The sequence below is a fragment of the Gekko japonicus genome, unplaced genomic scaffold (assembly GCF_001447785.1).
Source record: "Gekko japonicus isolate JY-2015 unplaced genomic scaffold, Gekko_japonicus_V1.1 scaffold3444, whole genome shotgun sequence".
Classification (NCBI taxonomy): Eukaryota; Metazoa; Chordata; class Lepidosauria; order Squamata; family Gekkonidae; genus Gekko; species Gekko japonicus.
This window is the reverse complement of record NW_015175472.1, coordinates 100,941-127,245: the sequence shown is the minus strand read 5'-3', so window position 1 is coordinate 127,245 and position 26,305 is coordinate 100,941. Positions and strand designations below refer to the sequence as shown.

Below are 26,305 nucleotides of genomic sequence, written 5' to 3'. Positions count from 1 at the left end.
GGCTGAAAGAGTTGGGTATGTTTAGCCTGGGAAAGAGAAGGCTTAGAGGGGACACGATTGCAGTCTTCAAGTATCTGAAGGGCTGTCATGTAGAAGATGGAGTGGATCTGTTCTCTCTTGCTCCGGACTGCAAGACTAGATCTAATGGGTGGAAATTACAAGGGAGTCGTTACCGGCTAAATATCAGGAGAAACTTCCTAACTGTAAGAGTGGTTGAGCAGTGGAACAGACTGCCTCGGGAGGTGGTGGATGCTTCTTCGCTGGATGTTTTCAAGCGGAGGCTGAACGACCATCTTTTGGGTGTGTTGTAGGGCTATCTTTCGGCTATGCTCCTGCAGAGTGCAGGGGGTTGGACTAGATGACCTGCAAGGATCCTTCCAACTCTGACATTCTATGATTCTATGAAATAATAACAAGATGTCTCTGAACAGGCTCAGAGTGCCCAGGGGCAGCAGCTGCCCTGGGGCCCAGGCTGGGAAGGTTCCTGAATACCCACAGCCATCCCCTCCCCTAACGGGGGAAGAAGAAGAGCCTTTGGGGCTCAGCAGCTTGGCAGTTGCTGCAGTTGCCTGCCCACACCCTCTCTGGGGCTTGAGCAGGCAGGCAGCAGCCGGCTGGCTCAGTGGTGATGCAACCGCACAGCCCCATTGAGACTTGGGAACTCCCACCCATCTGGCATGGAGTGAGGGCTGTCCTTTGAGCCTGGAGTGGCTCGGTCAGAGGTGTGTGGCTAAGGTGGGGCTGGAAGCAGGGGGCGGGACTTTGTCGTGTGCCCCGCCCCCCACCTCACCCGAGGGAACTGCGATCCCCGCGATCCCCCCCGAAATGACCTCTGCGTATAGCTAAGCAGAAGGAAAGAAACATGGCTTGCCTCCCTCCATTTTCTGCTTCCCTCTGGTGCCCCACCAGCCACAGTCGGGACATTCATCTGGAGCTTCCTTCTAGATCTCATTGCATTTCTTCCCACAAGGGGCATTACTCCTAGTCTATTATATGGCTTGAATTAAATAGCAACATTTCCAAGGAATTTAAAGACACAGCTACATTACAGACTAAAACTCCCTGTCTTTGTGGAATCCTGGGAACTTCTTTGAGGTAATTTTTTGGGGGGGAAGGGGAAAGGCTAAGGATTCTGTATTTTATTGGTGTTTTAACTGTTTTAATTTTTGTATACTGTATATTGTTTACCAAACCTAATGGAACCTGCCTTGAGCCTGCTATGTGAAGAGGGTGGGATATAAATCTAATAAGATAATTTAAAAAAAAACCAGCACCCTCATTAAACCTCATGATTCCTTAGGGAAAACCACGATAAACCAAACATAAAATTGTTGGGCAGATATGCCTTGAACTGAATTGAAAATGACTGTTCCCCAACATTAACCCTACTCAAAACTTTAAAGAAAACCATGAACTATTCCTACCACTGTTTTGGTGCTGTGGTTTCCTTCAACAGCTCCCATGAATCATACTGTAGACTGACTATGGGTTGAACCTAACTATGTTGTCTGCTGGTGAAAAGGAAAAGCAGGGTTTTCTTTGACAACCAAAAAAAGGACTATTCTGAGGCTTCCATGGGAAGAAAACCATGTGGGATGGGGACTGTCGGAAGGAGGAGAAATGGGAGATATTGAACTAAATCTGGCTGAATCCAACTCATGGCATTGCAGCACCCTAATCCTGTGTTATTAGGGGCCATGGTGGCTCAGAGGTTAAGATGCTGAGCTGCAGACTAGAAGGTCTTTAGTTCAGCAGTTCGAGACCCTAGTGCCGTGGGACGGAGTGAGTTCCCATCTCTGGCCACAGCTCCTACCAATCTAGCAGTTTGAAAGCAAGACATTGCAAGTAGATAAATAGGTACCACTTTGGTGGGAAGGTAACAGTTTTCTGTGAGCTTTGGCATTTAGTTATGCCGTCCACATGACCATGGAGAAGTCTTTGGGCAGCACTGGCTCTTTGGCTTGGAAACGGAGTTGAGCACTGCCCCCTAGAGTAGGATTCGACTGGCTTTTGAGCAAGGGAAACCTCTACCTTTACCTTTACCTTTAATCCTATGTTCCCAATTCATATGCTAGATCAGATGATTTTTCCACATCATTCTGAGGTGCTGGAACTGGCTAAACAGATAGGTTTCCACTGGTAGATCACTCTTGTTGGATCAAGGCCAAAGTGACTGTTCTTGTAAGCTATGGAGAATAAAGGGCAATGTCGGGTTGCACATAAACATTTCTTTCTTTGACAACCGCCATGGGAGATTTATTGCCATGGGAGATTTAAGCATAGGGTTGCTAGAATAAATGAGACTCCTGCATGCATAACTTTGCCTCTGTGGACAAAAGCCATGTTGGATGGGGGGGGGGCTGTATTGAGAAAGTTAATTGAGTGAAATTGAGTGAAAAAGTTGGTTGGATCCAACACAGTATTGGGTGTCTGAGGCCATTTTGTTGTTCACAAGGCTGAGGTCCAGGAGTCAAGGCAGAAATCAAGGCAGGAGCAGGGACAATCTTAGTGATTCTGGGCACCAGGACAAAAATCCAGGATGGGCCTCAGAATCACTGCTGTCCCACTGCTAGGCCCCACACTCCACCTGCCCTCTGGCACTTGGGCCAAAGCAAAGACTGGCCCCCAGCCTTTGTAATGTGAGATAGAGGTGCCTCTGCCCCCCAAAACTGGCTGCCTCAGCCTCAAACAGGTGGGTGCAAGTGGCCACTACTAGTGAGCTGACTGCCCAAGCCCCAAATGGGGCAGCCATGAAAAGCTGCTGCTGCTGAGCTGGCTGCCCCCCTCCACTGGGAGTTAGAGACAGAGGCAGTTCCTGCTCCTCCCCAGCATGGATCCTGGAGCAGCTACCCTCGTTGTCTATTGGTTAAGACTGCCCCTGTACAGGAGAGCCCATAGCACTGTATCATGTAATCTAGACAACTCTGCTTGGGAAATTCCTGGAGATTTGGATGTGGAGCCAGGGAGGGCAGGGTTTGGATCCGGTATAATGCATACAGTCTATTTTCCAAAGCAGCCATTTTCTCCTGGAGAACTTATCTCTGTAGTCTGGAGATCAGTTGTAATTCCTTGAGATCTTAGGGTTGCCAGCCCCCAGGTCCCAGCATTGCATGATGTCCACCCCCGGAACACCCCCCCCAATCCCCCCACCACAATGGTGAGGAGACCTGGCAACCATAGGAGATCTCCAGGCTGCACTTGAAGACTGGCAACCCTACTGTAAAAGCTGAGGGTGATCTGAGATCTTAAGTATTGATGCAAGGAAGTAGATTTGCAAACCTTACCCTTCCGGGGGCAGGCTAGTGGCTCTTCAAGATGCCATGCCTGGTTATGGCGGCGAGTACTCCAACAGTGTCATGCTGTTTCAGGGTTTGTGAGCCTCAAGGGGGTCATTTGAGGGAGAGTCCTCATGTGCTGCAGTGGGCTCTGGGGTGGAGGGTTCAGGGTCCATGTCTGAGACCAAAGGCAGGGTTGTATCCCTGGGTAAGGGAGCTGACTCTGGCTTCTAGGGCTCCTCTGGCACATCAAACGAGGGTCCTGGAGGTGCGTCAACTACCTCCTTCTGTGGTTGTGCTAGGTAGTCATTCCCTTCATTGTCTGAATCCTTGGGCTCTTACAAGAACATATTGTGGTCCATGACATAGGCAGAATATGATTTTAAAGATGCATATTGCCATGCTGTTCCTGGGTGTGACTTCTTGCTACTAGAAACTAAAGGAGGCAGTATTTCTAAGAACATGAAGATGTTAATATTTTGAACATGTGTAGTGCGGGTTGGTGTGATGTCATGGTAAGGCATGACAGGGTATGATTAATTGGCTGAGCATGTGCTTTGCATAGAGAAGATCCCAGGTTCAATCCCTGGCATCTCTAATGGAAGAATCTCAATAAACACTCTGAGGAACTGGGGAGCCACTGCCAGTCAGAGTAGGAAATGCAGAGCAAGATTGACCAAGGGTCTGACCTTCTATAACTCAGTTTTATGTGTGTAATAGAAAAATAATAGGGAAGAAATAAGATCACTTTGGGAAAGCCATCCTGGGCCTGATCTCCATGATAACTTGTGATCCACAGTGACTGCCCCTCTATGGTTGTTTCCATGATGTTCCAGTTATGCATCTTCATTTCACTTGAACAAATAAGAAGTTTAGTGGAGTGTGCTGGATCAAATCCCACCTAGCCCAGTTTCCTACGGTAGCCGACAAGATACCCAAGCAGGGGCACAGAGGCCAAAGCCTCTTCTCCACTAGCAGTTGGTAATCAGAGGTCTACTGCCTCTGAACATGGACGTAACATTTAGCCAAACTGTAACAGCCATTGATGAACCTATCTTCGGTGAATGGTGGTTGAACGGATAGTACATTACACTGAAGACAGCCATTCTAGAAGTTGAATAGGCATTGTCTGGGTGGTCTGTAACCATGTCGACACACAAACAGAAGAGGCACATGCTATTAGATATGCTGCGGAAGAACTCATGAGCACTGTGGGAATACTGGTTCTCAGACGTGTTAGTCAGGCCTTAGGTGAGTGCATTGAGAATAAATCTTTTGGGAATTAGCCCCCATGTTTTCATGTCATTTTGTGTGAATGCTCACTAAATTGCTTCCATAAAACATGTGCCATTTTAATGTTTTTACATCGATAAATCAACTTTATACACTGTATGTATATTACGCATATGCGTGGTTGCATGTTCTAAGTATAAATAGCATGCAAAAATTGTGTGATGTCTATGATTAAAAGGTATCTGTAAAACCAACAAAAACAGAGAACAGAAACCCACAATGAGAACTGGAAGCAATTGTAAAGAAGAAATGAAAATGTTGCTCAGCAGGGATTCTAGGACAGACATGCTGTGCTCATATATCCATGTGAAATAGTTTCCTGAGGGTAGGAAGGGTATGAATTTTATAAAACGTTAATAGCTAGATTTTTATATTTTATGATTTTATCATGTTTACTTTGTACAATGGCAGTTTCTCTGTAGAGGCGGCCTATGGATTTTCTAACTAAACAAACAAAAAACCCTAGGGACTAGGGTCTTATGTCTGAAGGCAAAATTCTATATTCAGGGATGATATGTACTTCTGACTGCTTGGTGCTACTAACAGATGAGAAAGGGCAACATTATGGGTACTGTGGCAGTACCTTCTCTTCGGTGACCCCTCCTCGGGACAGCTACAGGTCAGGCCACAAAGAACTGTGTTGAACAGGTACCCCCCCCCGACTCCGTTGTGAGAGGTAACAGGGCCTCTGACTTCTGTGGAACACAGCGCCTCAGGGAAAATGTGTAGCTCAGGGGTTGTGTCATTTCACCTCCTCTTTTTCTCACTGTACTAACAAGGGCAGCGATATCATCTTAACGAGCCTGCGCCAGACGAGTGCCGGCATGGAAAGGTCATTAACGTCGATGAAAGAGGCGCCGTAATAGTTTCTTGAGTTGATTCTGATGATGTTATAATTGGGTTTCAGGGCGTTGGCAGGTGGGTGGGGGAAAGTAAATTATGGCTTCGCTAAATTAGTTTTGAAGAGGGAAATTGTCTTCGGAACACCGGGCCTTGATCTGGAATGGAAAGTGTGATGCCATGGCGGAGCGGCAGGCTGATCTGATCAAGAGGGACAAAGTAAGATCGATGTTCCAGACAGTGGAGAATTCTGGGCCATACCAATTTATTGTTTCCTACTTGTGACTGGCGACAGGAAGGCATGGATCTATGTGGGTTGGGATGAAGCGATGGGTTGGGCGGGGAGCCAGCTTAGCTGCCCCACCTCAGGCACTGCTGCATTTTTCCAGAGCCCGCGATCCATATACAGGCATCCTGCCTTCCTGTTCCTTAATCTTGGATAATTGTGACCCCTGATGGAAAACCAAGTAAGATATGGGTCTGGGCTGACTACTTAGAAAAGAAGGCCAAAAGGCTTCTGGTTCTACCCAGGATTCCAGCATGTGAAAATGGCAGGAGATTTTCATTTCAGCTAGATGAACTCCTAGTTTTGATATTTGCCTATTCTTGTTTTTTTGTGTCATCTGCCCAGCCCTCCAACTTACTGAGATCGCTGAAGCCCATCTATTAAAATATTTGCACTTCTTCCCCATTTTGCTTCAACTTCCCCTTTTATACATGCACAGCCCACTTGTTCATTTTTTTTTTTAAATCTAAGTTTTCCTTTGAACAATAAAGCTTTTTGGAGCTTTCTCTGAAAATTTCCAACTCACTATATGTTGTCAATGGGTGCTGGGAGTTAACAACGGCCTCCCGATGGTCCAGGGTGCTTGGAGTCTTTGGGAGGGAAAGGGGTGGACCTTTTGGCTTTCTCTAGATAACAGTTCTGGGTACAAAAGCACCTACTTGTAATGAAGAATAGGTACCCACTGGGGATCCTATATGGCTGGTTAGGAATATAAATCTGGCTCTCTTAGGCCCAATGACTCTTGTAGGTTTCCACTTATCTGTGCCTTGTTGTGTTGCAGGTGTCCAGGAGAATCAGGCATCCAGAGGTGAGTGCATATTTATTGACAATCTAGCATATAGTCTGTCTATTACCATCTTCTTCCTGTTAGGACTGTGGGCTGGTGGCTGAGTCATGTTTGTACGGGGAACATCTCCTGCCTTCCTGCATTCATTTTGTTCCATTTAAACACACTTTTCTGCTACCTTCCCCAGGCAATTCCCAAAGTGTCTGCTGCAAGAAATATATTAAACTGTTTCCAAGAGCCTTAAATGCGGATTTACAGAAGAGGCTGCCTGCTGCATCTCTGCTTAAATCTCTGCTCTAGCCTTACCCCCTCCAATCAGCATAGGCCAAGGGGGGATTATTGTTTCAGTTTCAGTAGAATAGGTTGCTCATTGCATTTCTGCATGATTTGCTGCTCTGGCCTTGTTTCTTTTCAATCAGGCTGTTCTGCGGGTGGATAGTTCTTGCCTGGTTTTGCACCAGATGGGATCAGCACATCCACTTGCTCCTGATACAGAAACCAGGATAAACATCCTGCTTTCAGAGGAGGCTGATCATTGCATCTCTGCATGAGTACCTGCTGCAGGCTTGCCTTCTTTCCAATCATTGTAAGGACAACGGTCGTGTGAATAATGATTTGATCTGAGTACATGATATATCCCAGGAGAAAAGATTGCCTGAACATGTTTGACTGGGATCAGTATGATCTTAGTGCCCTACTCAGAACCCCCAAGTCGGAGCCCTCCAACAATCCTCTCCTCTCTCTTGTAGCCTGTGGACAGCCTCCCATCAGCCTCAACCGGATTGTGAAGGGACAGGACACAGTGCCGGGCGAGTTTCCCTGGCAGATCAGCTTACAGCTGAACAAGAGGCATGTGTGCGGGGGGTCCCTCATCTCGGACGAGTGGGTTGTAACTGCAGCACACTGCTTTTATCAGTGAGTAGATGGGGCTGGGAAATCTGGGTCGCTGACACACACCCCGACCCTGCTGTCTCTCACCCTAGAACATCTCTTGACCCTGCCCCACATTTGCTGTCCTGTTTCCAGGTTTAGGGATCTGTCCCAGTACCGCGTCCTCCTGGGGGTCAACCAGTTATCCAATCCCGGCCCACAGGCATGTTGCTTGGAAGTGAAGCAGGTCATCGTCAACCCGATGTATGCCGGCCAGACGACCAGCGGGGACATTGCCCTCGTGCAGCTGTCAAAGAGGGTCCGCTATTCAGACCTGATCTTGCCCATCTGCCTGCCGGATGCCTCTGTGAAGTTTCCCCCAGGCAAACTGTGCTGGGTCACTGGCTGGGGCAACTTGCGCAATTCAGGTAGGTCTAGGGAAGAGGAAAAACATGGTGAAGAAAGTGGAGATCTAGGAACAGAGTGACAGGGTTGTGGGCAACCCCTAATTCCAGAGCAAGAGATGCTGAGGGTCAAGCGTGCATAGTGAACCTCAAGGCGTTTTTTGTAGAAAAAGCCCAGCAGGAACGCATTACATAATAGGCCACACCCAACAGCAGAAACTCATTCGCCTATTAGGCCACACCCCTCACAGCACAGCTCATTGGCATATTAGGCCACACCCCCATGTTACCAGAAGTGTGCTCATCCAGCCACACCCACCTTTTGCTTCTTATTCTGTTTACCTTGTTTGTTGTCAAAACCCAGGGCTTTTTTTGTAGCAGGAACTCCTTTGCATGTTAGACCGCACACCCCTAATGTAGCCAATCCGAATGAGTTTCTGATGTTGGATGTGGCCTGTTATGCTAATGAGTTCCTGCTGGGCGTGGCCAACTTGGAAGCCAGCCGGAACTCGGTTCCTGTGCGTTCCTGCCCAAAAATAGCCCTGGTGAACTTATTGTGTCCCCTAGCTGCCTGCCTTAGAATCATTATTATTGCTGTCACTCAATTAACTGAAACCTTAGCTGGCTGACTGCATGATTTGTGATAGATTAATGGGCGGCATCTTCTGAAGCACATGAGCCGAGCACATCAGCTAGAACACAAAGGAAGAAGTCTTTCTTCTTCAGATCTATTGTTTTATTCTTATGCAAATCAGTGGATCAAACCTGGATAGATCTGCAGAGAAACAATAATTCAGAAGAAGAAAGAGTTTCACTTCGTTTTCAGATATGTCCCAATGGAGGTGTCCGGGAAAAATGAATGCTTTGTCTCAAAAGATGCCTGCCACCCATTTTTTTATTTCTCTCCTAAAACTGTGATATCCCCTCTTTCCTTGCGGCTGAGGGAGGCTTACAAGTCCCAAAACATACAAAATGGAATGAACCCCTAATAAACCCACTCCCCTGTAAAAGAAAATGCATGTGGTCTACACCCTATTGAAAGTCCTAGATTTATGAGTACTTGCATTAAAAATAAGTGGAATTTTTAAAAAATCTGCTGCCCAATTGCTCAGGGGCAAGCCTCCTCCTCAGCTTAGCAGAAGGAGAGAGAGCAAGGGCTTTTCCATCAGCTGGCCTGGCCTCCCTGCCAGCAGCAGGTCACTCTGCAGCCTGGAGCTGCTTAAGTACTCTGTCAATATCAGAACCATCTGCTCTGACTGGCAGCAGCTCTCCAGGGTCTCTGATGTCATAGGGAAAGGAAAATGAAGTGGAGAGACTGGGGAAGAATATGTGGCAGAATGGGAATATTATAAGAACATCAGAAGAGCCCTGTGGGATCAGACCAAATGTCTGTCTAATACAGCATCATGGGCAGGATCCAACCAGCCTTTTCACCCCGTCACATGCAATGCTCCTTAATATAGCTCCCCATCTCTCTTTTTTTTTTTGGGTCATTTGATCTCTAGAACAATTGTTTTGAATAGCCAACAGGGACCCCCTCCCCCCTTTCTCACCAGGGAAAAACCTGGTTGAATCTGTGTCTAATAGTAATAGCCAGAGAACTCTGGAAGGTCCACACAGAGGTATAAAACCTCATTCTATTATTGCCTCTGAGACACCTCCACAACCCTGGCACTGGAGGTCCTATTTAACTATTTAACTAAGGCCTCCCATTTACTCACCTAGGGTGAGGAATTACCTGCCCACAACTCTATTTCCCTCCCATCCCAAAATAATTGAGGAGCAGAAGAAAAAAAATGACCTCCAAATATTAACAGTCTAAGAAACCCATCACCCGGAAGTGACATCACATCCTCCTCAAACTCCACCTTCCCCAGGCAGCCCTCCAATATCTCTTGGCATTTGCTGAGGCAATGTTGGCAACCCTACAGTCAGCCTCCATGACTAAGTGCCATTGGCTGTCTTATCTGCCAGTGCCCCTATCCATTATGAACACCGTGGCTTGGGGAATGGCAGGAGGTGTGTGGGAGGAGCCCAGGAGGGTGGGCTTTAGGAATCTCCGGTTCAGTGGTGTGCGGTGTTGTCATTGCAGTTGACCTTCCCTCCCCACAAACCCTCCAGAAGTTGCAGGTGCCCATCATTGACTCCCAGACATGCAGCGAACTCTACCGAACCAACATGGGTGATGGCCTGCCTCCACGGATGATCAAGGATGATATGATCTGTGCTGGGTATGCTGAGGGCCGGAGAGATGCCTGCAAGGTGAGAGAACCACAGCTTTTGCTTCTTAAAGGGTAGGCAAAGGTATAGCATAAGACTGGAAAATCTTGCTGGATCAAAACTAAAGTCACATTAGTCCAGTGTCCATTTCCCCAAAGTGGCTAGCTGGCTATTTCCTGCAAGCTCACAGGCAGGGCATGAAAATAATAGCTTTCAGTATACTAGTTCTGAATCAGTTCAATTTGGTTATCATGGCTCTAGTAGCCCTATGCCCTAACTGTGCCCATCCCCCATGTGTTTGTTTTTAGAGCCATCTAAACCAGTGGCCACCACCCACCACCCCATTTGGGGGGCACTGAATTCCATAAAACACCATGTGTGAAAAAAGAATTGTATTTTGGCTCTCCTGAACCCATACAGATCAGTTTTGTTAGAGGTTTCCCCACCTGTATTCTACTAGAATGGGAGATAGGGAAAAGATCTTTTCAGACCTTGGATCCATGATCACTAGGAGTCCTGTAAGCACACATAGTGTAAGGGTGCTTTACTCATAATGCACTGATAGGTGTGGTCACCACTTTGTGTGAAGGGGGCAATCTGCAGATTTTAAATAAAGTAAGTTTGATAATTTAATGGCATTGTTTTAACCTTTTGTTCTTTAAATTTAGATCAAGATGGGTAGAGTTACTGCTCACTTCTTCAGATACAGCTAGAATGGGAGCCCACCTGTCCTATATACTCTAAAGTGGGGTGATTTCAGACACCAAAAAACATTAGCAGGCAAATGACAATAGAAGGTGTGATTGGATTAAGTGTATGCAGAGAGGTAGTAAGCCTATATATGCCTATATATGACACAATATATATGACGGATGGACTCACATTCTAGCTGTATCTAGTGAGTAGATACAGTGACTCATAAAGTGAGCAGTGACTCATAAAATTCATATCCTTAGTCTTTAAGGTGCTACTGGATACTTAGGCCCTGTTCACACTGGATGGTTTGGGCCGGGAGAGGGACGGATCGGGGCCGCAGCAAACGGGCGCGATCCCACAGCAACATCTCGGAATCGTGCTGCGCCCGTTCCCAGCCCGTCCCCAATCCGCCCCTCCCGGCCAAAACCCGCAGCAAAAAAGAACCACCTACCTTGGTGGTTCTTTCCGAAGGGCCGCATCACTGCCGGCCGTGGGATCGCCGGTGCGTCTTTTCGCCAGCGCATCCCCGGCCCCCAACCGTACTGCGCATGCTCGAGCATGCGCAGTTCGGCAGCCTCCCCCTCCCACTCGTCTCTTCCTCCCCAGCATCTGATCGTGCCGGGGAGCAACGGCGCCGTGGCTCAGGGGATCTTGGGATCCCGCCGCGGTGTCTCTTTTTTGGTGTGGCTTTTAGAAGCTGCGGTTTGCCCAGTGTTTTCCCTGCCGTGTGGCAGGGGCCTTACTCTCTTCTTTATGTTTGTTAGTTTGGTTGATATTTTGCCTAAACGCCATTGTGTATTTATGCTTTTAGAAAAACTACGGTAACATAATAGCTCACAGGAAATTGCTGCCCATTCAGTTTCAAGGATAAGTTGTTATTGTAACAGATCAAAGTTTTTTGCTGTGAAAATCACTGCATTTTCAAACCCATTTATCTGTCTATATCATTTCCGTTGGAAAGTGTTACTGGGTTTTTTTTTAGTTCCACTAATAACTTGTCCTTTTTCTTCGTTACAGTCAGAGCCTGTAATTCAAACACCAAATCATAGCATCTGGTATTGTTTGATCTTTCCAGATTTTAGCAACACAGAAGTTTCCAGAAGTTAGGTATAACAGAAATATATTAGATCAAAGTTTGGATCCAGCCAGTTTGTTTCATTCAATCTCACCCATTTCCCCTCCTTATTATAGCCTCAATTTGTCTATGCAGATCTCATAATCCTCAGTATAGACAATTTTGAGGTCAGAGGAGACCTCTCCTCACCAGTGGTAAAGCTGGTTGGATTCAACCTTAAGTCCTCATCTTCACATCCTACAAGTCCTTAAATGTTACCCCAAAATATTTCTAGCACACCTGGTAACCCATAGCCAATATCATCACTCAGTCTTTGAACATCATAATTTAGTCATGAACAGCCTGGCTTTCGACACTGATCAGCCAGTTTGAGAGTTCCATGCTCAGGACTTAATTCCCAAACATATGCAGGCCCAATTTGGATCGGAACCACAGAGAGGAAGCTTGGTGCCCATCTCCACATCATTTCCAGACTTGAAAAGTCCCTGGGCGATTTCTCACTAGAGCTGCCTCGCAGCACAGCCGCCGTTTGCCCCGACACAAACATGTCAATTTCACACCCGAAGCTCTGGGGCTGCATTTTGACTCGGGGCTTCGCCCGATTTCCTCCGCAGTTTCGTGATCCTGGTTTTTGAGGATCATGAAACTGCGGAGGAAATCGGGCAAAGCCCCGACTCAAATGCAGCCCCGCAGCCTCGGGTGTGAAATTGACATGTTTGTGTCGGGGCAAACGGCGCTGTGCTGCGAGGCAGCTCTAGTGAGAAATCGCCCCCTAGAAGTCACTTTTTCCTCAGCTGGGGAACGTGAATACTGATGTCTACATATTAATCTCTCCTGTAGTGCACCTCCCTGGGACTGTTTCAGGCTGGGAAACTGTGCAGGGGGAAGGTTTAAGCATCCTCTCTTTGTACGTCATGGTCCCAATCTGATGAGGCCCAATGTGTGTCAGCAATAAAGTCTGAGCACAGAACTTCCAAAGAATGTCTGGTTGACATGAGTGGGATGGCCCTATGGGAGACACGAGGACTTTGTAATGCATAAACTGTCCTTAGAAAGGGTGTTTTTTGTTATTACTGATTTCTATTGTCTTGGTTCCCAGGGCGACTCTGGAGGTCCCATGGTGTGTTTTGTTGGTCATTCCTGGGTCTTGGCCGGCATTGTCAGCTGGGGTGAAGGATGTGCTATCAAGAACCGTCCTGGTGTGTACAGTCGACTTACCTACTTTCAACCCTGGATCCACAGCCACGTCCCAGATATCAAATTTCTCAAAGACCCGAATGGCCGTGAATTACGGGACTGGCGATCGGATACCAGAGGCCAAAAGGGTCCCGGAGTTCACTTATCCAGCCATGCTTCCTCCCTCATTGCCAACTTTTTGATGTTATTGGTGTGTCTGCTGATTCTTATGTAACCAAGAGACAGACGAAAGTGTCCTTTTCCTAACCATGCAGTTATAGAACACCGTTAAAGACACTGTTGACCTTCTGCAGACCTCCCTGGACTGAATTTGTCTGAGTGAAGCATAACTTGGGTTTTGTTGTCTCTTTAAAAGGAAAAAAAAAAGCTTTTCCTTTCTATTTATTGTTGGAAATTTCTTTTAGAATAGCTGCTATCTGTTTCAGGAGAGACATTTCAAGAACTTATATGCAGCACAAGCAAATTGATTAAAATAATTCATATTCTTCAACCTCAGAGGATGATGGTCTTAAATTGGGTAGAAATGGTGGGGGAGGTGAGGGTTTTTGCAAGTTATTTTTCAAATTTCTCAATATTAAATTTTTTAAAACCCACTGTTTAACCAGCAGGCTAATTTTCCCACTGCAAAATAAATGCTGGTATTCTAAAGTTGTCAAAAACATCACAAACACCAATGCAAGTCCAGTAGCAACTTAGAGACAAACAATATTTTTGGTGGTACGCGCTTTCAAGAATCAAAGCTCTCTTTGTCAGATACAAGTTAGAATGGAGATCCGTAATCCCTGTATCTCAGTCTGAAGGTGATGCAAAGAAAGGAGTCAGGATGCAGATGTACAATGCAAAATGTAATTGGCTTGATTAAAGCAGGGGAGAAATGCTTAGGGACAGAAAATTAGCAACTGCTGTGAGATAAGTCTCCTGTGTCCTTATTTAGCCCTGGGGGAGGTCCACAAACACTATATGTAAGATGTTAGAAATGCATATTGTGATGATATGACATTTTCAAATGGAGCTGCTTGAAGAATCAATTAAACATGTGGATACATAAAGATGCCTAATTCCAAGGCCTATTATGCACAGGTGTTTCCCCTCAATTTTGCCTTGTATCTCCGTCAGGTTTTCTTTTTCATTCTGCATTGATTCTCCCCCCCCCACCCAGTGCTCAGTTTGCCTTCTGGTGACTGTTTCCCCAGGTTTTCTGAGAGTGGTTTTGTGCCAATTCTTCCCTTGTTTCACTTCTAAGCCGAAGGTAATGCAAAAGCATACAGATTCCCTTGGATTTCCCCCCACCCCTTTGCTGCCCCTCAAAGGCCACTCTGCTGCCCACATCGAAGTTGTTCTACCCACTCTACACATTCTGATGGACACTCAGTGTGCAAGCTCCATTGATTACTTTCCCCCTTGTTGTTTTACATTACAAGCGGCATGAGCCTAGTGATATGAGACTATCACTTGTCAAGGATCGCTGGGGAAAAAGAAATGTCAGGGGGGGGGGGAAACGTGCTTCTCTGGAAGCTCTCCAAGAAGCCTCTTTGCAAACTCTGAAAGGTGTGTGTGTGTGTGGGGGGGAAGACCGGCATTGGGTTTTGTGCCACCAATCAAGCCCAGCAGTGAACACCACTGCCACCGCCAATGCTCAGCCGGTGACTGTGGGAGAAATGGAAAGAAAGCTCAGCCAGCCATGTATCCCAAAATACCCAGCAAGTCTCCAGAGTGCTTTGGCCATGAGCTCACTCTTTTGTTCTCGCAGCAAACTGGATTTATAGAATTTGAATCCAGCAAGTGGAGAAATGCCTCTGAGCTCCTTTTTAGAAATCAACTGGGATGTCATGCCGGAGGATTTCTCCCCCCCCTCGCCTTCTCTCTTCTTCTCCCTTCTCTTTCTTCAGCCTCCTGCCCACAAGTGCATGTAGGTCTGTCATTACTGTGCACTCTCTTGCATATGGTTGCTTTAAATTAATGTTTTATTGCTAGTCTCATACCACTTATAACAAAAAAAATTGAAATTATGAGAAAAAATTTTAAACATTCAAAATGGTGCTTGTGCGGCAATGAAGGAGGGGGATGGCAGATGGTGGTGGCGACTCCCATTTTTCACAGTGGCTGATAACACAACAGATAATCCACTAGAGCGTGGCAATAAGAAGAGGGAGCTTTGCAGCTGCTCTAGTCAGTTTCAAAAATAGTTTGGTCGATTTCAGGATTTTTTAAAAAAAACTTGGCCTGCTCTCCCTTATGCTCCTTTTCATTCAAGGGAATGAACCATGAAGATTTAAACGGAAGGTGCTTACTTGATGCTACTGCACAGCTGCAATAGGGGAATTGTGTAAATAAATAAATAAATAAACCTTTGGATGCCACCCCCCACACCAGTGATGTTCCCACCCCAATTGAGAAAAACTGCATTTTTTGGTTGTAGCATTCCGTGTGCCTTGGTGCTTAGTCATGTTGGCCACATGACCACGGAAACGTCTTCGGACAGCGCTGGCTCTTCAGCTTTGAAACGGAGATGAGCACTGCAACCCTAGAGTTGGACTCGACTGGCTTTTGAGCAAGGGAACTTTTACCTTTACCTTTACAGAACAAATACACCGGAGATAGAAGAATGGTGCATACGGCAGGCACAGAATTCGAAGTCAATCTTTAAGGCTTGACTGCTTGAATTCTCTGCAGTAAGCTGTGTGTGTGTAATAGGCCCAAGTCAAACCTTGGTCTATCAAGGCCAGTATTGTCTACTCTGACTGGCAGCTGCTCTCCAGGATCTCAGGCTGAGATCTTTTACATGTCTTGCTACTTGGTTCTTTCAACTGGAGATGCTGGGGATTGAACCTGGGACTTTCTGCGTACAAAGCAGATGCTCAGTCACTGAACCACAGCCCTGAGCCCGCTTGCAGGGAGGGTGGGGTTAAAATGTCAATAAATAAATAAATAGATACATTTGTTTGGAAATTATAAATATGTTTTCTTTCAGATCTGAACCTCTGTTTCAGCTGGACCTATCTGACAAGTTTTAATGAGGGGGATTAGAAAATAAAGATTTGTTGTTTTGGCGAGAGATGTGCATTTTCTTTTGATTGAATTGGAGTTTGGGAAACAGGACAATTTTTATTTTTATTTTTTGCAAAAACTGCACATTTTTCCGTGGGAGTGGGGTGGTGGGCGTCAACAGGCAGCTGCTTGCCCTGGACAGCAAAAATAGATATATAAAACCCTTGATGGAGCCACCATACATTTGCTGGTGGGAGGGCTGTAGATGACAGAGATCAGTTTCCCGGGTGCAAATGGCTGCTTTGGAGGGCGGACACTATAGCAATGTATTAGGATTGCCCGCCTCCAGGTGATGGCTGGAGGTCTCCCAGAATTCTGACTGATCTCCAGGCTATAGAGATCAGTTCCCCCGGGGTAAATGGCTGTTCTGGACTCTATGTCATTGTACTTTGCTGAGGGCCCTCCTCTCCTCAAACCTCACACTCTGCAGGCTCCACCTACAAATCTCCAGGAATTTCCCAACCTGAAGTGGGCAACTCTAGATGGTAGACTGTATTTGTTTCTGCAGATCACTAGGTGGGGAGGCCTGCTTTTAAGGGTAGCTTGCCATGCTTTAGTGTCAGGAAGAAGAACCACTTGGCCTCTGGCTGTGCTCATGGGCTGTGCTCCATCACAGTGCACACACTGCTCCCAAAGGTGTGGGGATCTCTGTTCACTTGCATTTTAAGGGAGCTCTATCTCTGCAAGGGAGCTGCCTTGCGGATGAAGAACCCCCTGCGTAGGGTGTATGATTCTCTGCAGGTAGTAAAGCAGATCAGACTTCCGAGCTCTTTTCTACCGCCTCCTTTTCTTGGCCTCGTGCTCGGTTTCATCTCAGGTTTGTTTTGGCACGGAAGTTTCCTAAACAAAGTTATTGCCAATTAAGATAAGAGAAAACATTTGCAAGAGTGAAGTGTGCTTGATCAAAGCCTGGAGTGCCGTTGCCAATCCCAGATAAGCAGGCTTGCAAAACCTGCAGGGAACTCTTCATTTTGTGCCAGTGCTGAGTTAGGCACCATGTAGAAGACTGAAGGTGAACTTTCTGTGCCCAAAGGGCTTATTTTTTATTGGAGCACAGAAGAAATGGAACCCCTTGCATGACCTCTGTTCCTGTACCTTATCGGTGACATCGATAGAACAAGCTTAGTAGCAAATGGATTAATGCTAAAGTTTTAGGGTGACAATAGCTGACGGGTCCATTTTAAAGCATTTGTAACCATGTTTGCTTTTAATTTGCTATCTGGATGCATGACAATGTCAGTTCACTCACTGAACTGCATGCATGGCTAATATGGTGGGATCAATTACTCATGTTCTCCTGTTCTGCAGATTCTATCAGGACAAACGAGACCATTTTATACTACCCCTTCTGTCTAGATTTAGCTCTTTGCAGTCTTATCTTGACTTTAGGCCAGAAGTCCTTCATAAATTCCTCTTAGAAGACGTTCAGAGCTCAGTGACTTATGCTGTGGCAAAATTTTGTTGCTTAGGTATTAGGAAACGTAAACTTATTTTAGCTGAAAAAATTGTATAATTCCTTTATTAGCACTATTTTACTTTACTAATGTTATTAACTCTCTCCTGTTAATGTTTTTATATTATTCCCATGTTATTACTGTTTTAATCCATTTTATATCAGAATTGTACTGTTTTACTGGCTCCTGTTGCAATAAATTAGATTGATTGAGTTCACTAACTTTAGCATTAAAAAAACAAACAAATACCTTTTATTGGCATAAAATATTAAACAGTTGCCATTAGGGTAAAACAATCCTATAAAATTTGTGGACAATAAGTAACTTCTAAAAGAATTACAAAGGTATGTCTGTTTATATAAGTTTAGGTTATAGCAAGATAAAATTTTGCCCAACTGCAAAACCTTGAATTAAATTATACCAACTCATTGAACTCAATTAGAATGATCAGGGACATTTTTCCGTACTTTAGCATTATTGACTTGGCTTTTAGAAAAAACCACCAAGTGGGTGTGAAAGGGGGGAAAGCTTGTGAGTTCTAGAGAGGCTCCTACCAGTGCAATCCCGAGTGGAATTATACCTTTCTCAGTCCCTTGAATCCAGTGGTTTTAGAAGGGTATAATTTAGGATTGCAGTGTGTATCCATCTCTTCTGGTTCGTATGTATCAGCTCTTGTTTTACAGCCTGTAGAGCTAAACAGCCAGTTCTGTTTCCTGACAGTCATCTTTTGGAGTGGAATCAATGTGATATTTAATTGCAGTCAGATAGAAAGGCCTTGAGCCCATCGGCTGGTCCTCGGCATGTCACAGTTTATCATCCTTAGCTTCCTCTCTGCAATCTGCCTACCTTACTGGGTCATTATACTGAGAATAAAGTAGGGGAAGTGCTAAGGTTTTCTCTGAGTGTATGCTGGCATTGGATATTGGATTTTATGTGCAAATTTACAATCAAGGGCCTCTGACTGGTGCAACACAAGTTTTTTGGTTTCCCAACATGAGATGGATTGGATGGCCATGCACTTCCACATTCATTGATTTGTGCCGGTGGTCGCACTGGGATGAAGAAAATAGTCCTTATCTGTAATTTAAATGTCATTTATATGTACTTCCCTCCAGAGTAACAGTGAGAGATCCACGCTCTTTTCCCAGCAAAAATTGTCCTTATCTGTAATTTAAATATCATTTATATTTGCTATCCTCCAGATTAACAGTGAGGGATCCATGCTCTCTTTTCAGCAATTCAAAAATCAGCTTTTTGTGATTTTCTATAAAGACTACTACAGTCACATCTGAATACCTATTTTTTTTTAATGTGCAGATGTATATATGGAACCCAGGCAGTGTATTAAATCTTTGTATCCAGTCATATCGTATTAGCTGCTCACTGGGTGTTCTCAGTGTATTTTGGGCTGCATCCACATCCACATGGAGAGGATTCTCCATTTTGCATCCATCCCTGCTCTAGAGTTGCTAACCTCCTGGGAGCACCTGGAGGTCTCCTGCTATTAAAATTGATCTCTGGGTGACCAACATCGGTTCTGCTGGATAAAATGGCAGACTCTATGGCATTATACCCTGTAGAGGTCCCTCCCCTCCCCAAACCCCGCCCTCCCTAGGCTCCACCCCTAAAATCTCCAGGTATTTCCTAACCCAGAGTTGGCAACCCTATGCTGAGAATGCAGAGGCGGGCACACTGGCCAGAGGCTGCGCTTTCCCCTGTCAGCTACCATTTCTCCTGCAATTTCTCCCCTGTTGTGACACCAGAGGGCCTTTGGAGGGCTGTTTTGTCAGACTGGTCAAAGGTATAGTACTGTAACATTTTAACAGCAAAGAGGTATAGTAATATAACAATTTCTGAGGGCGAAAAGCCCACAAAAGCCTGCCAGTGTGTGTGTGTGGGGGTAAAATGGCCACTGTGATAGGCGGGCAGAACGGCAGCAATGCCAGTGTTGGTGGGATCTTTGAAAATGCTCCTCTTCCTGTCCTGCCAGTGGCGATAACGCACTTGGACTACACTTTTCCCAAAAGAACCATAGCAAAGCAGATTTGGGAAAGAGCATATGGAGGATGGGGAAAGTTCAACTGGCTTACAATTCGGGCATGATATTCCCAAAAAAGCACTCCAGTTTGGACACCGAAGTGGGGGAAAACTTCTGTGTGGAAACAGCCTTGGAAATGAAAGAAAGAAATGGCATGCTGATGTATTATTTTCGGAGAATATATTACCACCCCCCGGTGCTCATTTCTCTTTGGAAAAAGTGAGACCTGTATTTCCTGAACTTTTGCTAGCTGAAGCACACCTTAAAACAGAGGGAACGTTGTCTTTTAGGGGGTCAAATCAGACAAGACACTGGGAGTTCTCTGGTGGGGGCAGGGCCGGACCCAGCTTATTTTGCACCCTAGGCGAGGATCCCTTCTGGCGCCCCCCCCCTGCGCCCACCATTTTTCAAAAATAAATGCATTTTGGGAAGAATGAAAAACACAAATAATCAAGACACTCCCAGAGTACAGGGCCGGGTGCAGTTTGGCGCCCCTGAGGGCCAGCCCGCTCTAGGCGATCGCCTAGTTCGCCTAGTGAGTGAGCCGGCCCTGGGTGGGGGATCCCACACTTTCGTCCTCAGTAATTAGGAGCTGGATGGAATCTCATTTGAGATTTAAACTCTGATACATGGGGTGGTGGTGGTAATTTCCTTGCCCAGTACATTTTCATGACCCAAAGTACCCCCACAGACTGCTTGCCTTGCAGGAGCAAAAATACAGACACTCTATTTGTTCCAGAGGGGCAAAGAATATCTCTATGGAGCAGTTTCAGGCTGGGAAAATAGCATGGGGAAGGAAAGAGATAATCCCTGCTTTTCCTTGTGGTTTCAGTCTGAATCAAAGCCCTGAATGGCGGCTTTGTGCATGAAAAAAAATGGGTGCTGCAAACATGGGATCTGATATTTCAAAGTCAAACCTGAGTATAATTTACTGTTCCACTTCATCCTCACCACAACTCCAGGGAGGCTGGTTAGACTGTAAAAGAGTGACCCAAGATTAGCCTGGTGGGCAGACGTGTTGGTCTGAAGCGATAGAACAAAGCTAGAGTCCAGTGGCACCTTTAAGACCAACATAAAAAGTTTTATTCAAGGCATGAACTTTCGTGTGCACGCACACTTCTTCAGCTGTTCACCTATGTAGAGGCATTTGTCTCTACATATAAAGTGTTAATTTCCATTTCAATGTATCTGAAGAAGTAGATGAGGAATTTGAATGCAGGGCTCTAACAATGGATGACCAGGCATTCAATGAGGTGCCAACATTTGCAGGTTAGGCTGGCAATTTGTGTTGGCTTTGTAATTTTCTACATTACACCATCCACAGAGAGAGAGAGAGGGGAGGTGAATATTTTCAATAAATAAAACCCCCTTTTGTATTTGGAGTGATTCAAAGGTGAGTGCCACTCAAGCGAGCGGTTTTTCATCTACTCTGTTTTGAAATTGAAAAAGCCCAGCAGGAACTCATTAGCATAATAGGCCACACCCAATAGCAGAAACTCATTAGCATGTTGGGCCACACCCCTGACAGCACCACTCATTCACATATTAGGCCGCACCCACATGTTACCAGAAGTGTGGTCATTCAGCCACACCAACCTTTTGTTTCTTATTCTGTTTACCTTGTTTGTTGGCAAAACCCAGAGCTTTTTTTGCAGCAGGAACTTCTTTGCATGTTAGGCTACACACCCCTAATGCAGCCAATCCTAATAAGTTTCTGCTGTTGGGTGTGGCCTATTATGTTAATGAGTTCCTGCTGGGCATGGCCAACTCAGGAGCCAGCAGGAACTCTGATCCTGTGCGTTCCTGCCCAAAAATAACCCTGCTAGTAACAAATAATGGTTTGGGCAATTAAAAAAAATGGTTAAAAAAATCTCGTCCCAAGAGACACCAGCTGGCTTTCATCAACGCTGGTGATCTCTTGTTTAATTTATCTGGGAAACCCAAATTGAGCCAGTGGAGATGCCCGCAGTAAAGTCAAAGTTAGATAATCAAAAACAAAAGATTAGTATCATTAATGAATCAGAGGTGTGTCCACTTCCCCGGTCACCAACCCTGGAGCTTGCTGAGCTTGCAACAATTAAGGATAGTTTGAATACTGAATGAGCCGTTCTGCCTTCTGTCAAAAGAGCTGCAGCAATACTGGATTCAGCAACAGCCAGAGTGACCGTCCTTTTTTTCGAGAGCAGTAGGCAGAATTAGATTTAGAACAAATGTCATCTGCCATCTTTCTCCTCAAATTGGCTTGCATTGTTTATCCTCACTATAACAAAGCTGTGAGGTAGGTTAGGCTGGGAACAATGGCAGTGGCGGTGGAACCAGCAAACACCTGTGGCAGAGGTGGGATTCAAACCTGAGTCTTCTAGATGCTAATTAGGTACTCTAACCACTACAGAACTGGCTTTCATAGCTCAGCAAGGTTCTTAAACCCACTTTCTTTTGTAAAGGAGGGAATATTGTCAATTCCCCCTGTCTGTGCTACCTTCCTCCCCAATGTGGACCCCAAAGTGGCTCATATCATTCTTCTGTCCTCCATTATCTCCTCATGGCAACAGCCCTGTGAGACCTGTTAGGCTGAGAGAGTGTGCTTGGCCCACAGTCACCCAATACGCTTCCATGGCAGACTGGGGGAATCAGACTTGGGTCTCTTAGATGCTAGTCACCACACCACACAAGCTCTGATAGGTCATGGAAATAACTAAACCCTCTCTGTCTGTGCTGCCTGTACTTGCTGGCTTCTTGTGAGCAAACCTTTGCTTCTATTGCAAATACCAAAAGGATGTTTGGGTCCTTTCTCTGCCAGAATGGTCCTATTCCCTTCATTTTTGGCATGGCAAGGCCCACCATCATCGTAAAATTGGTGGCCAGTTCTGAGGTGTGTTATGCCTGCCACAAGATAGCTCTAGCTTCCATTGCAAGTAGCATTAGGCGGCTTCTGCAGATAACCCAGGGCAGGACACTCTAGTTCCCTTTGTTTTTGATGGATGTTTGGGTCCTTTCTCTGCCAGAATGGTCCTATTCCCTTCATTTTTGGCATGGCAAGGCCCACCATCATCGTAAAATTGGTGGCCAGTTCTGAGGCTCCTAGCATTTTTTTAGGTGTGTTATGCCTGCCACAAGATAACTAGCTTCCATTGCAAGTAGCATTCGGTGGCTTCTGCAGATAACCCAGGCCAGGACACTCTAGTTCCCTTTGTTTTTGACACATTAACTCCCACCATCATCTTGAAGGCAGGATCAACTTTGACACACCCAGCTTTACTTTTTAGATGAGTAATGCCTGCCAGAGAAAACCATAGATTCCAATGCAATGCAATGCAATGCAATGCAATATAACACTTGGAACAAAAACCTCCCCAGGACTCATCAGGGATACTGGATTTTTATCCCATTACATATGCTAACTCATTCAATCCTCACATATGTATTCTCAACAAGAAGGACTATAAATCCTCTGTATTTTAGTGTATTTCTTTTTCAGAACAGTATATTAGAATACTGAATGAATGTCTGCTGACAACATCACATCCAGCTCAAAATATATTGTTAAGTGCCTTCCATGCACCCTTCATGCCTGAGAAGAGATAATTAAGATTCTGTTACTTCCCACAATTAGAAAAAACACCTTTAGACATTTATCTGCTATTTTGACATATATATTGCTTTACAACTGTTGACCTTATAACCTTAACTTGTTCTTTAGTTTTTCACTTTGCATAACTTAAACATCATCACCTTACATGTGAATTTGCTGTTAAATTTGCTGTCTATAAGTTTAGAACCTCATCTACCATTCCAGTGCATTTGAAAAAGTGTGCCTTGCACATGAAAGCTCATACCTTGAATAAACCTTTGTTGGTCTTAAAGGTGCCACCGGACTCTAAATTTGTTTGAATACAACAAGTGGTGTGTGTGTGTGTGCGTGTAAAGTTTCTGGAGATTCTGTAGGACAGGATGTTTGATTCCCTTAACATTTGGCACTGCAACTCCTATAACCATCCTGAAGCTGGTAGTCAATCTTGAGACTCCTAGCTTCATTTTCTGAGGAGTTATGTGTGCCACAGATGGGTGTACGACTGACAGACTGACAGATGGATCTTATTATTTATATAGAAAATTTATTATTAGGGAAATGTATATCCTGCCACCCCTGTGACCTCCGCAAGGCAGCTCACAGACTAAAAACATACAGTAAAACCACAATGGGGGTGAGCTGTCAGCAGAAAATGCTGATGTTTGCAATTTTCCCCTGGGTTCCTGTGTGCAGATTTTTCCTGTGTTCCCATCTCTCTAGCAGTCCTTTCTGATCCCAGTGGAGGTTATTCCTGGGTCATGGGACCCATGTAGATTTACAGCCAAGTGGATTGAGAGTTGGCAGTAGTGTTAGGGTTGCCAACTTCAAGGTGGGACCTGGAGTTGTCCCAGCATTACAATTGACATCTAGACACAGTTCCCCTATGACAGTTTGCTAGGGCCCCACATCTTCCTTGAGCTTCCCCCCCCCTCCCCAGACTCCACTCTCCCCAGGCACCATTCAAATCTCCAGGACGTCCTGAAACCAGAATTGTAGCACACCGACTACAATATGTGGAGCTGATGGTGAGTAGAGCTGTCAGCCTTCAGGTGGCACCTGGAAATCTCCCGCTTTACAATTGATCTTCAGCAAGATGACCAAGATCTGTTCACCTGGCTGGAGACAATGGCCTCTTTGGAGGGTGGACTCTATGGCATTATACTCTGCTGAGGTCTCTCACCTCCCTCCTCAGGCTCCACCCACGAAATCTCCAGATATTTCCCAACCCAGAGCTGGCAACCCTAATTGGTAAGGCAAACAGGTCCACCCACAGCCATTTTGGCTTGGGGAAAATGGCACAGGATGGAAAACTAAAGCCCCTCTCCCCCATTCCACACGCTGGAGCCAAATTGGGCACCGGAGTGTTTGGGAGCATTCGTTCCCCAATGTTATGAGTGTCTGCAAGTCTGCTTGGGGATTCCCAAAGTGACTAGTCTGTCTGTCTGTCTGTCTGTCTGTCTGTCTGTCTGTCTGTCTGTCTGTCTCTCTCTCTCTCTCTCTCTCTCTCTCTCTCACACACACACAAAATTTGCCAATTCTGGCTTGGGAAATCCCTGGAGAATTTGGGGGTAGTACCTGGAAAAGGCAGTGTTCAGGAAGGGGAGGGAGCTCACTGCGGATGCTGTGCCATAGAGCAGAGGTGTCAAACTCATTTGTTACGAGGGCCAGATCTGACATAAATGTCACTTTGTTGGACTGGGCCATGTGTGCCATAAGATGTAATGCCAGGTACTAGAGATACAAACTTTATAAAGGACACAGGCAAACCCATCAACAATATAATTTTTTTACTCAGAATTCCAACATGCGTATACATTAACACTTTCACAGCATTTCCTTACAGTATCTCCCTGATGCCCACCCTCCCACTTCCACCCCCCGTTATGCATTATTGGGGGCGCGAGACGTTCCTGGCAGAGGACAACATCACCTTACATGTGAATTTGCTGTCTATAAGTTTAGAACCTCATCTACCATTCCAGTGCATTTGAAAAAGTGTGCCTTGCACATGAAAGCTCATACCTTGAATAAACCTTTGTTGGTCTTAAAGGTGCCACCGGACTCTAAATTTGTTTGAATACAACAAGTGGTGTGTGTGTGTGTGCGTGTAAAGTTTCTGGAGATTCTGTAGGACAGGATGTTTGATTCCCTTAACATTTGGCACTGCAACTCCTATAACCATCCTGAAGTTGGTAGTCAATCTTGAGACTCCTAGCTTCATTTTCTGCGGAGTTACGTGTGCCACAGATGGGTGTACGACTGACAGACTGACAGATGGATCTTATTATTTATATAGAACATTTATTATTAGGGAAATGTATATCCTGCCACCCCTGTGACCTCCTCAAGGCAGTTCTGGCCTATGGGCCATATGTTTGACACCCCTGCCATAGACTCTGCGCTCCATAACTGCCAGTCCCTTCAGGGGAACCAGTTCCTGTAGCTAGGAGTTCACTTGTAATTTTGGGAGAACCCCAGGCCCCACCTGGAGGTTGGCCACCCCATCTGCTTTCCAAATCTGGGAACAGAACCAAACAGACCTAGCTACCATTCCACTATTTTTGAATCACTAAGCCCACACTTTGCACCAAAACCCACATAGCCTGGCTGGCTCCCTGCTGCAGCCACTAGATAACAATTCTAATCTGAAACAAGCCAACAAAAAACCCCAGCAGTCCTGGCTGCTCTCAAGCTTTTGTCAACTAACCTCAAGGGTTTTCTTTTGTGGTGGTACTCACTGAGGGCACCTTTTTGGGGGGAGGGACTCTCCCAAGTCCTGAGAGGGTAATTGGTGGAAATCAGCACAACATTGTACATAAGTACCAGCACTGGTTTAAAAAACAAACAAAAAAGCACTGACTAGTCTCAAGCCTTTCGAAAGGTTTAGTTCTCTTGTTTCCTAAAACAACTGCTTTCACTGCTAGACATACTTCTCCCATTAGTGAAATTCTAGAGAACCTGTCTCCCATCATTCTCTGCTCTGAAGCCTACTAGACTCCAGCACAGAGTGTCACTCAAAAGCCCAGTTTCCTAAGAATTCCCCCTGTCCAAATTTGGGAATTCACCCTCTTCCATCCTGCGCACACAAAGCCTCTCGCACGTGCGTGCGACGGGTGAACAATAGCAACATGTTCATGCCAAGAGTCCTGGGAAGGATCTCAGCGTCTGGCATGTTCAGTGGTTCCCTCCCCCTTCCCCAACTTTCATTTCCTGTCTCACTGTTGTTTTACACCCCCTCCTTCTCCTTTCTG

General features: G+C 45.6%; 1 protein-coding gene across 1 annotated transcript in view; it reads left to right on the top strand.

The window, feature by feature from the left end:
• LOC107122815 (serine protease 27-like) overlaps positions 1–13,253 on the top strand; it is a 24,770-nt gene extending 11,517 nt beyond the window's left edge. The window contains exons 2-6 of the mRNA XM_015425957.1: positions 6,476–6,502; positions 7,231–7,396; positions 7,508–7,779; positions 9,848–10,017; positions 12,846–13,253. Of these exons, the coding sequence (XP_015281443.1) occupies positions 6,476–6,502; positions 7,231–7,396; positions 7,508–7,779; positions 9,848–10,017; positions 12,846–13,157 (947 nt within the window). The 3' untranslated portion in view covers positions 13,158–13,253. The remainder of the gene's footprint in view (positions 1–6,475; positions 6,503–7,230; positions 7,397–7,507; positions 7,780–9,847; positions 10,018–12,845) is intronic.
• Positions 13,254–26,305: the final 13,052 nt, after the last annotated feature.